The sequence below is a fragment of the Sapajus apella genome, unplaced genomic scaffold, assembly GCF_009761245.1.
Source record: "Sapajus apella isolate SASKATOON/1434 unplaced genomic scaffold, GSC_monkey_1.0 scaffold1, whole genome shotgun sequence".
Lineage (NCBI taxonomy): Eukaryota > Metazoa > Chordata > Mammalia > Primates > Cebidae > Sapajus > Sapajus apella.
Window position 1 is genome coordinate 17,150,022 of NW_022436941.1, and position 12,359 is coordinate 17,162,380.

Sequence of the window (12,359 nt, forward strand, 5' to 3'; positions counted from 1 at the left end):
GCATACCTTATATATTAGAATAGGTATAATAGTATGCTAGAGTGTTTAAAGTTAATGCAGTACAGATTTGTTCCTAATACTAAGGTGCTATTCTATGTGATTAGACAAGAATCAGAAGTTTCTAAAATAAGAAACTTGGGCATATTTGCTTTCACAATGAAGAAGGTTTTATTCAAATGGAAATGTTAAGTGGTTAGGGTTTTCAACTGAATTTATATAAATTGTTCATGGATTTTTATATATGTTTATAATAATAATGATTGAAAATTTATAATATTGATACACTTGAACATTAACTCTCTGATAACTAAAAAGGATGTGAAAATAAATTTGTAAATATCCTGAACATTTGAGTGTATAGAAAGATATTGGAATACTGAATAGTATAGTGCAGCTAGTAATAAGCCAACCTCTTAAAGATACCTTTGTTTTAAGCTTCAAAGGGAAAAAAAGGAACTGCAATCAGAACGTCAACGGAACCTACAAGAACTGCAAGACTCTATCCGTAGGGCCAAAGAGGACTGTATTCACCAAGTAGAACTAGAAAGGTTAAAAATCAAACAGCTTGAAGAGGATAAACACCGCCTTCAGCAACAGGTTGGATAACATACTTGTCATCTTTTATACTTAGTTTATTTGCATTCTAGTAATAAGAGAAATAATTCACTAATAAAAAGTGATAAAAGTCCCAGTAATTTAGATTATTAATCACACTTATTGCACTGATATTCAAATATACTTTACATTGGATCTTCTTTTTCTAAGTATTTTGTGTGAAATTGTACATATTTCAGGTCATTTCCAATGTAAATCTTTTTCCGATAAGTCTTCTTTAAGCAAACATAGATATTCTTCATGTAGTACTGAACCAAATTCAGTTAAGGACCAAATTTAGTTAAGATCCAAATTTCATGAGAGAATTGTCTGTGGTTCCTCTCTCATATTCAGTAAAACTGATTGATATCATCAACACTGTTGTCTTTGGTTTTGTATATTCACTCCTCAACTGCCACACCACCACTCTCCCTGTTTTCCTCTACCTTTCTGGCCACCCTCAGGCTCTTTCTCAGGCTTATCTTCATTTAGCCATTAACTTCCTCCAAGCTCAGGAGTTACTTTCTGCAAAAACAATCTTATTCATGATTTCATGCCCATGATTTCACAGACAACTTGTGCATCTGGGACTTTCACATCCAAGGTTATATCCAAGACCTTGCACATATATCTGATTGCCTTTTGGCATCTCTGTTCAGATGTCTTAAAGGCATTTAAAACCCATTGTGGTCCTTCTCTCCATTCTTGACGTTCTGCCTATAAATGTTCTTTGTTTCAGCGATGGGCCCCTCTTAGCTGCTCCTCATGTTGTACTCAGAATGATATTTTTGAAATTTGGGACTCTGGATACCCTCCTCTTTAAAACCTTTCAGCATTGACTTGTTGCTAGGCAAGGCAACAATTCTGATCTTTTTCCTATGAGCAACAAGACAATGCTGGCCTCATCTCCCACTCTTGTGCTTGTGCTGTGTACTCTGGCCACGCTTCTCTTCCATCAGGTGCTCAGGCATGCCATGCTCGCTTCACTCACAGGATCTTCATGCTTGCTGCATTTTCTGGGCCTGGTGTACTGTATTCGTCCTTTAGTTTTAAGCTGAAGCATCACCTACTCCTAGAAATCTTCTGATTCATGCTCCCCAAGTCTAGGTCAAGTTTTTATTTTATGGTCTCATAGGACATTATTCTCCTGTTCTTCTTTTTTTTTTTTAATGATATGTCATATCAGTTTGTTTTTATTTTCATTAGCATGATAATTTAATCAGTATCAGATTGTTTGTTCCATAAAAACTGTTCTGGTTTAAAGCTGTATCCCAGGGGTCCAGACCAGTTGTCAGCACATAATAGGGGCTCAATAAATATTTGCTAAAAAAAGAATCAAGCTGTTAAAAATTAAGCTTATCTTTCTTGAAAAATTCCAGTGTAGATTAGATATGTATGATGAATGCCTCCCAAGTCTTCAGTAAATTTTGTCATGAACAGTTTCCATGGCAGCACAGGGCCATTATTTAGGTGGTTGTAAAAATATGAATTTGGTTGTTACTAGTAGGGTAGTCTCATTTAAAATACAAAAGATAAAGTTGTGAAAGTGGGCAGTTGTAATGGGATTCACCAGTGATGCTTCTATTCTTCCACTTATCAGGAAGATTCAGCCTTCTACAAAAAAGGATCTTAACACATATTAGAGTCACCAGGAGAGCTCTTGAGAAATACACGTCTGTACATTGTCTAAGACAGGTAAAAGCCAGGCTCAGTGGTTAACACTTGTAATCCCAACACTTTTGGAGGCTGAGGTGGGAGGATTGCTTAACCCCAGGAGTTCAAGACCAGCCTGGGCAACATGGCAGGACTGCATCTCTGCAAAGCATACAAAAATTAGCCAGGCATGGTGATGTACACCTGTAGTCCCAGCTACTCAGGAGGCTGAGGTGGGAGCATCACTTAAGCCCAGGAGTTCAAGGCTCCAGTGAGCCGTAATCACAACACTGCACTGCAGCCTGAGCAACAGAACAAGACACTGTCTCGGAAAAAAAAAAAAAGAAAAAGACTTGTATATGGTGTAATTAGTTTACCTCTTTGTAGGAATGTAAGAATAACTAACTTTGGTGGGAAGAACTGGTGTTTTGGAAAAATTACGCAAAGCACACCTCTGTTCTTGAATCACTGTTCTAAGACCTGGGGAAGTAAAAGGGGGTAGGAAGGACAGGAGACATTTCCAAGATGCCCAGGTTGCTAAGTCCATGACTGTATACATTTCACATTTTATATATGGAAAAGCTTTTTGGGCCCTTACTTTGACCATGTTGCATGTATTATACGCACAATTCTAACTAGATTGGTAGAAGGGGCAGTTAAACACACTGTCAGTGAGAGCTCTGATGAAGATAAAGTATTTGTGCTCAAATAGATTATAGTAGGCACCAGAACTCAAATCACTGTAGTTTATGGATCACTTAGCAAAGGAAAAAGAGCCCAGCATGCTTTAAAAGCTAACTGCTTTATAACCCAATTGTAACAATAAGAATTGTTTATGATAATGTTCTGGAATTATGAAGAAACTACCAAATTTAGCATTTTCTTAGCTTTTTTTTAAAACAGAAAATTGAGAAACTTTAGAAAGGTTTCTATTCAACTTTGGATGTTAAAAAACAGGTAAACATCTGTCATATGAAAAATTCTCATGTATGGAATACCACATTACCTAAAGATGCTAGATAAATCCTAATAACAATTATTTATTATTGTTATTTCCATTTTGCCACACATTTTCTATTTCAAATTTAGTTAAGTCTTACATCTTAGGGGAGAGAGAATTGGTTTATCTAATGATGGATAGTCACAGTAGTATGTTTTTGGAAAACATCTTTAGCAATCCTTGTTCACATTTCAAAAAAAGTCTCATTCAAAAAGAACATCTTCATGGCTTTTTTTTTTCAATTTTGAAAGTGTTCTAAGAGAAGTTTGAATGTTTAGTCAAGACAGACTATCTTGTCATTTTGTTTTACAGGAAGTATTGACTGCTTTAATGAAAACATTCTGGGATGAAAAGGTCTGAAGTCAGTTTTTGCCCCTGCTACTGACTTAGCTCACTGGGTCTCTGGTGCTGCCTCAATTATTTAGCTTCTTTGACTTTCAGGTTTTTTTTTTTTTTAAACCTGTTAGTATGAAGGAATTGAATCAAATAATCTTTAAATTACCTTAACTTGTAATAGTATTTGAATTTGAAAAATTCATACAGTACCAAACTATAAAAACAATAAGTGCTACATTAAAATTGAGCTTATTTTTACTTACCTGGATATTTATCTGGCATGTCTGTAATGCTTAGTCTTTTGTGGCAGGAGGTCAGGATTATTCATTTTTTTTCGCATTTAATTTTCATTACATTGGTGGAGCAAAGAGTCATGCAACAGAGTACTGATGATCATGTTATTCTTTGGCTTTCAAACAGAATTGGGATCCAGGTTTTAATCGTCTCTAAATTCAAAATCTGGAGCAGAGTCAGAAGAGGTTGACTACTGCTGCTGGGGGCTGGGGGTCTCTGGGAAAAGGAAACAGGGAGCTGACTATGGAAACTTTATGTTCCAGGGCTCCACTGGGGTACCTGAGGATCTTCCCTGTGGCTCAGAGGAGCCCCTCAAAGCAAACAGGGATGGTACAGGCCTGGAGGTAGAACTCGGGAGTTGGAAGGATGACCACATCTGTACAGAGAGAACCTGAAAAGATGTTATCTTTCCATTTGTATCCCAGAATCCTGTGTAGGCCCTCTATATGTAAAGGGCCAGGGTTGGCTTCTTGGCCTCAAAGTAGTCCAGTAAAGTCTGCAAACTTGTCACCATCTGGAGACATTCTTGCCAGCTCTTCTTGCCCCTGTACTTTGGACACTGGGCAGTTGCTTAGACTATTATTCCTGATTATTCTTCCCCAACTCTTCAAATTCAAGAAATTACCATTCTTTTAGGAAACTCTGGATCTCCCAGTCATTCCTTGATTTAATTAACCAGGCTGATGGCTTTTCTAGTTTCTTGGTTTATTTTTCCTTCTTTATGTGCTGAGGATTTCTAGTAATTTTAGCCTGAAATCTCTCTCTCTCTCTTTTTATTCCAGAGTTTTCTCCTGAGATTCTTTTCACTGTAGTGTAGGGCCTGATTCTGGATTGGCAGAGAACTTGCACTTACTTTGCTCTAATGGAATCTAGGAGAGACAGAGTTGCCTTAGTGTTGAAATGTATTTGCTTCTCTCTGCTTCTGGTGGTCTCTTGCTGAATTTTTTCTTATATGCGACATCTTAAGAAAAGTGTAAAGAAAATGTTAGTATTTCTGAAGGTAATTTTTAAATTTGACATATAAGTTTTACCAAAAACATTCTCATGATACTAGTGTGATAAGAAATTTCATACTTTCAAAAGTATTTGTATAATCAGTTGATTTACTGAATTTTTAATTACTAAGGATCTTTGTTTTCCTCATTATACTTTATTTTCTAGATTTCCTACTATGAGCGTGCTTTAGAATAAAAATAAGATACTGTTGAGTTGAATTCTATACTGTTAAACTTCGCATATCATTGTTTTGAAATGGCTAAATTTTTTTAAATACAGCTTAATGATGCTGAGAATAAATATAAGATTTTGGAAAAAGAGTTCCAACAGTTCAAGGACCAGCAAAGCAACAAACCAGAAATCCGTCTACAGTCTGAAATAAATCTTCTCAACTTGGAAAAGGTACACATGTTAATATTGGGCAGTTTAACCAGTCCCAGTGATCAATTTATAAAATCAATAAGTAATGTGTATACAATGTAATAATGTTTTGCTGTAGTGTTCTTAGGTCAAATAAGAACGCATCAGAGAATTTAAGGCACATGACATTATTAGTACTTGAATTTCTTGGCTTAGGTCAGTTGTAGCTTATACAAATTAGAGTCCTTGGTTGCAAACATCAGAATTGACTAACTCTAGTAAGGAAAGAATTTGCAAAACTTTCAGGAGGCTGAAGAACTAGTTTCAGAATATGGGCAGGATAGGGGAGGCAAGCCATAGCCAAGATCCTGTCGGAAAACAGACTACTTCAGATGCTCCAGTTGGTACTGTCACTGCTGTGTCACTGGATTTCCTACCATCTGATTCTAGTGTCACGCTGTTGAACTTTGTTTTGTGGTAGCCATTGTGAACATTCTCTCCATGTATCACCCCTGTAGATTCAATGTCCTAGACAGGAATATTCATTTGAATCACAGACTTGCACTCTAGCTCTCAGCTAGGAAGAAGGGATAGTTGTTCTATTTTGTTTTCTGTGGTTGGAAGCCATGTTCCACCTATCATTTAAATTGAGATTGTCCACAAACAGAATGGTCAGGTGCTAGGCATTAAAAATGTATAATGTGCAATAGACACTCTAAGTTTGACAACGTGTTCTTGCATTTTTAGGCATGATTAAAAAAAACACACCATTCAGAGGAAAATAGCACAAATAACACATAGGAAAATTACCTTTAAAATTTAAGGATTTAATTGTGCCAGCCATTGCGTATCTTTTCCTACCCAGCTTTGTATTGAAGGCTTCCTTGCTCTTATAGACTTGCCACCAGGGGGCACTAGCAGCAGACTGGTGGGTGGCAGTTGGATCTATGCTGGGATAGTTTTTTCCACCTCATTCTCTACTTCGTTTTCTCTGGCAGTAGTTGAATGCTTTTATGGTTCCATCAGAGAGCCCTGCTCTCCAGCTTCCTTCAGGCCATCCTCACTGTGGTTCTAGTTCACTGGACAACAGGGCTTGGGTGAGCATTTCCTTTGGGCATTGATATGGTTTGGCTGTGTGTCCCCACCCAAATCTCATCTTGTAGCTCCCATAATTCCCACATGTTGTGGGAGGGACCTGGTGGGAGATAATTGAATCATGGGGGTGGATCTTTCCTCTGCTGTTCTCCTGATAGTGAATAAGTCTCATGACATCTGATGGCTTTAAAAAATGGGAGTTTGCCTGCACCAGCTCTCTCTTTGCCTGCCGCCATTCATGTAAGATGTGACTTGCTCCTCCTTGCCTTCTGCCATGATTGTGAGTCTTCCCCAGCCATGTGGAACTGTGAGATCTCCATTAAACCTCTTTCCTTTGTAAATTTCCCAGTCTTGGATTTATCTTTACCAGCAGTGTGAAAAGACTAATACAGGCATCATGTTGACACTCAAAAAGTTTCAAATGTTGGAGCATTTTGGATTTTCAGACTACAGATGCTGAACCTGTAGTATTAGTTTACAAAATAAAATAGGGCTGATAAAAGAATGCTGGAAATAAGGGTAATTTTTGGCCATTGGGGGAAGGTCTTAGATGATAAGTTAAAGAATTCAAATTTTATCTGGTAAGAAAAGTCAGAGATTACCCCCAAGTTTGTAAGATTGGCATAATGGATGTTAATAGAAATGAGTTTTGATGAAGACCATGGTAGACTCACTAGAGGGTGAGTGCAGTGGCTCATGCCTGTAATCCCAGCACTTTGTGAGGCCAAGGTGGGCAGATTGCTTGAGCTCAGGAGTTCAAGACCAGCCTGGGCAACAGGGAGAAACCCTGTCTCTACAGAAAATAATATATATATATACACACACACACACATGTGTATACATGTATGTGTATATATATAGATATACACACATACACGTGTATATATGTACATATGTATATATACATACACAAATATATACATGTGTGTGTAAATATACACTAGCTGGGTGTGGTGGCATGCACCTGTTGTCCCAGCTACTCAGGAGGCCAAGGTGGGTAGATCACTTGAGCCCAGAGAGGTCAAGACTGCAGTGAGCCCTGATCGCACCACTGCACTTGAGCCTGGGTGGCAGAGCAAGAGCTTGTCTCAAAAGAAAAAAAAAAAGCACTGGGGAGTGAGAGATTTACATGTTTGTAAAAATGGACTAAAGAATAACAATCACAGCCAAGAGTACTTTGAGAGAAGTAGTGTCCGGTATCTGCTAAAGTGCGGCAGGAAAAGAAACACTGTGGAATAGCTTCATAAAGCCAGCTCTCAAAACCTTAAAGCTTATGTTGAGATACTATAATCCGATACTAGGCTGTGGATTCGATTCCTTTAGGAACTTTTAATACTTATTGTGTGCTTTTTATACATATTTCAGAACTACTGTAATCCAAACTCGATTCTAAACCTTCCAAGGCAGAAAGTGTATTATAGTTATTTTCATATTACTGATTCTTAGGACAATACATTATACCTTATAGCACTGAGTAAACGTTTGTTAATCATGATTATGAACCAGCACCATCTTTGCTACTCAGAATTTTCATATATTCATTTATTCAGCAAAAATTAACAGAGGGCATGTTGTCATCTTGGCACAAAACTGTTTTGAAATGTTAAGTTGCTGCTAATCACTTCACCAGCTATTTATTGAGTACCTTCTGTGTTCCTAGGATTATTGTTAGTCTTGCATTGAACAAGACAGATTCCTCAGGGAGATCCATTATAGAGAGGGAGTAAACAAATAAATGAACACAAGATCATTTTTGTTTATGTCAAACATAAAAGTAATAAAAAGAGTGATGTCATATTGAATGTGGCAGTGTAGCTGGCCTGATCAGGATAGATACCATTCCACATAAGGTGGTTAACGAAGGCCTCTTTGAGAAGGCAACTAACATTTTAATTTGGGATCTGTGAGAAGAGAAGGAGCTAGCAATGTGAAAAGCTATGGAAGGTATGTCCAGGGAATAGCTGCGAAGGAACTGAAGTGGGACTAAGCCTGGATTGTTTGAGGTTGAGAATGAAGGCCATCCTAGAGTGTGAGGGAAGAAGAATGTACAAGATGAGATTCAAAGTATGGGCCATTAAAGCCATCACAAGGAGTTTAGGTTTTTATTCTAATAGAGTTATAGTATAATAGTAGTTAACAGTATGAACAAGAGTGACATCAGCTTGGTTCAAATCCTAGCTCTGCCACTTACTAGCTTTTTCACCTTGGGCAAGTTACTTTATTTCTCTGTACTTATTTCCATATCTTTTAAATGGAGGTAGTAACAGAATTAAAAACTTAATATTTGTAAAATGGTAAGCACAGAACCTGGGACATTGTTTTACTTAAATCCTGTGTTTGTATATAAAAGAGTTAAGTACATAATGAGATACCACTGAAGAGTTTTAAGGAGAGTAACTTGATCTTTACATTAAGAAAAAAAAATCATTCGTCTAGTGTGCAGAAAATATGTGTTAGAGAACAAGACCTGTCTCCGGCTTATGACCTGTGTATTCAGCTGCCTACCCATCAGCTGCCTACCCAACATCTTTTCTTGAATGCCTTAGAACAGTACTCAAATTTTTTGGACTCAGGGCCCCTTTATTGATAATCCCTCTATTAGAAATGGCGGGGCGGCGTGGGGGGGAAACCCGTGTATAACCTATATAACATTTTTATGAAAAATAACTATTTCTTGAAACAAAAATTGAGAAGAGTGATATTGTTTTACTATTTTACAAATCTCTTTAGTGTCTGGATAATAGACGTCTGAATTCTTATATCTGATTTTGAATTCACTGTGTTGTAATATTACACATTACATAGCCTCTGCAAAACTCCAGTGTACATTCATACAAGAATGAAAGTGGAAAAGAAAAATCATCTTTTGGTATTATGAAAATAGTGTCCATCTCCTGGACCATTGGAGGTCAGTCTTTAAGATATCCTAGAATGTCTAAAACTAAACTCAGTCATCTCCCTGAAATATATTTTTCATCTTATGTTTCTGAACTCAGTAAATGTTTCTGTAGCCTGTTAACTGCCAAGCTATCTTGGGGTACTCTTGATTTATCCCCACATTGATTTAATTGCAGTCTTATTCTTTTTCTTACATATTTAGACAGTCTTTTCATTTATTCACTTTCGGCTGTCTCTTCATTTTTCCTACCAGCAAACTTGAATCCAGCTGGACATTTTCCGCTTCTCTTTTGATAAAACCAAGTATTAAAGTATTTCTGTGTTTATAAGTATGAATTCTGTAGTACCTACCAGAAATATTTGAAACACACATTGGATAATGTCACATCGATTTTCACAAGATCTATTACGTGGGTGTCTAAGAGTACTTTCATTTTATCTTGGGGAAATTTAAAGACCAGAAATCAAAATTGTAACAAAGGTGTTATCTTATTTATCTCTGAATAGAGACTGGTTGACTAGGTAATATCCACAGTAAAAATAAATTTTAAATGATTTTTAAAAATTCCTTCCAACTATGCTTTTACCAAAAGGATAAAAATCATTAAACATATTAAAGGTATAAGCAGTACCGTGAGCTTGCATTGAGAGAGAAAAGTACATAATTTAATTGCTTCTATTTTAGACTTAATATATTCCATCCAGCATGTTTAAGTGCCTAGTGAAACAAGGCTTTTCAGCTCTTCTGATAATTCTCTGTAAATCTTTTTGGAGCCAGAAGAGGGCAGAATCTTATTTCTTAAAATAGTGACAAAGAGATAAGCACAAAAAGAAAGATACAAGTTAAAAGTATCTGATTTAATTTGAAAGCTCTGGTTATGTCTGATTACCTATTCTTTTCAGTGTAATATGCATATTCCCTTTTTTTTTTTTTTTTTACTGAAATGATGTGAAAATAAGTTAACGTAAACATATAGTTTTAGCAAATGTAATTCTTGATTCTTTTTACAGGTTGAGTATCCTTTCTCCAAAATGCTCTGGACCAGGAGTGTTTCCAATTTTAGATTTTTTGAATTTTGGGATGTTTGCAGTGTATTTACCTGTTTAGCATCCCTGATCTGAAAATCTGAAGTCTGAGATGCATTACTTATGTGTCATGTCAATGCTTAAAAAGTATTGGATTTTGGATTTTTGGATTAGGGTACTCAACCTGTATTGTGTAAGAAGTGAATACTAGTTTATGGTTTTATTTTAGCTAGGAGATCTACACACACACACACACACACACACACACACACACACACACACATAATTGAGATGTAAAAAATGAAATAATATTGATGTTGAAACTATTTCCTTCTGTTTAAAAAATTTTTTTTTAAATGAAATATGGAAGGCATGTAATTTAGTAGGGCCTACAGAGGTTGAAAAGACTGAAGATATATTGAAACAATGTGGATATTTTTAATCAAGCTGAAATTCATGTATGTAAGAATAGTTGGTGAGTATCTACTATATGCCACCCCTGACTTGGGGCAAATGGGAAAGATAAGAGAAAAATCAAAGACAGGAAGAGAAAAAGTACATTATCCTTTTGAGGCTTCACTTAAAGAGTTTGTAAGGTAATTGGGAGATGACTCAGGGAGATGACTCAAGGTCATTCCTGAATGACCTTGAGTAATCAAACACCAAGGAATGTGATAGACACCATTTGGTGTTCGGAATCTAGTAGTTTTAAGACAGTTTCATGTAGAGATAGAATCTGAGCTGAGCCTTAAGATTTAGGTAAGCAGAGGAAAAAAATTATTAGCAGGCTCAAGTCAGGAAGTAACTTGGGCAAAGAGTGGGGAAGCCACAGGGGACATAAACCTGGTTGGAGTAAGGTTTCCTGTTGAGGAAAGCAGGTTGAACAGGTTGGACACATACTATATTTTGGAATGTCTTCAATCCTAAGCAGAGTAGTTTAGGTTTAATACTGTAGATAAATAGTAGCTATGGTAGATTTATTTAATAGTGTTTTTTATAGGATTAGTAGATAGAATAGATTTGAGGCTGGGGAGGCTGGAGAGACGAGAGAACCTCTTACAGTCAAGATGAGTTGAGAAGAACCTAGGCTAAGGAAGTAGCAGTAGGAATAGAAAGGTATAGAATTTGAAAATATTCCAGGAGAGAAATCTAGAGTTCCTTGTGACAGAATTGACCTGGGAATAGCAGATTAAGAGACAATGCCATACTTCTAGTAGAGAAATAGAATTGTAAGTATATCAAGGGTAGAAATAAGGAGATTGGAAACCAGTGAATTTTAGTCTGTGTTTTTAATTTTACTAGCCTCTGAATGGACTGTAGGTCCTGAGCTGAGTTTTTCTTTCAGGAGTATATAACTTGGCTTACGGTTTATTACCTCAATCATGACCAAGAAAACCTAAAGAAAAATATAAGTACAGATGCTTCTGAAGGTCTTTGAATGCCTTAAAATTATATCAGAATTTTAGTTGTGTTCATTTTTTTCTGGGAATTGGGTCCATATATTTCTTTAGAATCACATAGACATCTGTATCTTAAAAAAAAAAAAGAAATCATTGATTTGGGGATAGGAATGAATTAGAATGAGGTTTGTGTCTCAGATTTACTCGCTACAACATTTTATTAAGAATAAAGAAATTATAACTGTATATGTGTTTTAAATTAGTGGGACGTTGCAAATGTGAATTATTTTAATAATTATGGCAGAACAGATATAATCTATCCACAGTTTTTTTCTGATGGTGCATTGAGTATAAATAATCCCTCTGGGTTCATCTTTGGCCTAACCCTCATTTTTGGGCTCATCAAGTATACAAGACCATCTAGTATCCAAGACCCATGGACATGATTGCTTGTATAATTGAATACTATCTTTTATCCCACAGCTATAAAAATATTTTTTTCTTTTCTTTTGAGGTATGGCTTCTTGTTAAATGACCAGGTAGTGTGGCATAAGTAGAAGAGATGATCTTTGATAATCTTAGCAGTATTATTCAACTTAAGATACTTGAGTCTAGTTGTGAAATGTCAACACATTTAAATCCAAGCACTAAGGATTTGTAAAGCAGAAAAGACCTTGACTCCATGTAGTCATCTATTACTGCAGAAA

General features: G+C 36.3%; 1 protein-coding gene across 5 annotated transcripts in view; it reads left to right on the forward strand.

The window, feature by feature from the left end:
• Positions 1–12,359, forward strand: part of CEP120 (centrosomal protein 120) — an 80,811-nt gene that overhangs the window by 42,655 nt on the left and 25,797 nt on the right. For all 5 annotated transcript variants that reach the window (XM_032267918.1, XM_032267759.1, XM_032267687.1 and 2 more), the window contains 2 exons: positions 436–597; positions 5,153–5,275. In XM_032267918.1, coding sequence (XP_032123809.1) covers positions 436–597; positions 5,153–5,275 — 285 coding nt within the window. The remainder of the gene's footprint in view (positions 1–435; positions 598–5,152; positions 5,276–12,359) is intronic.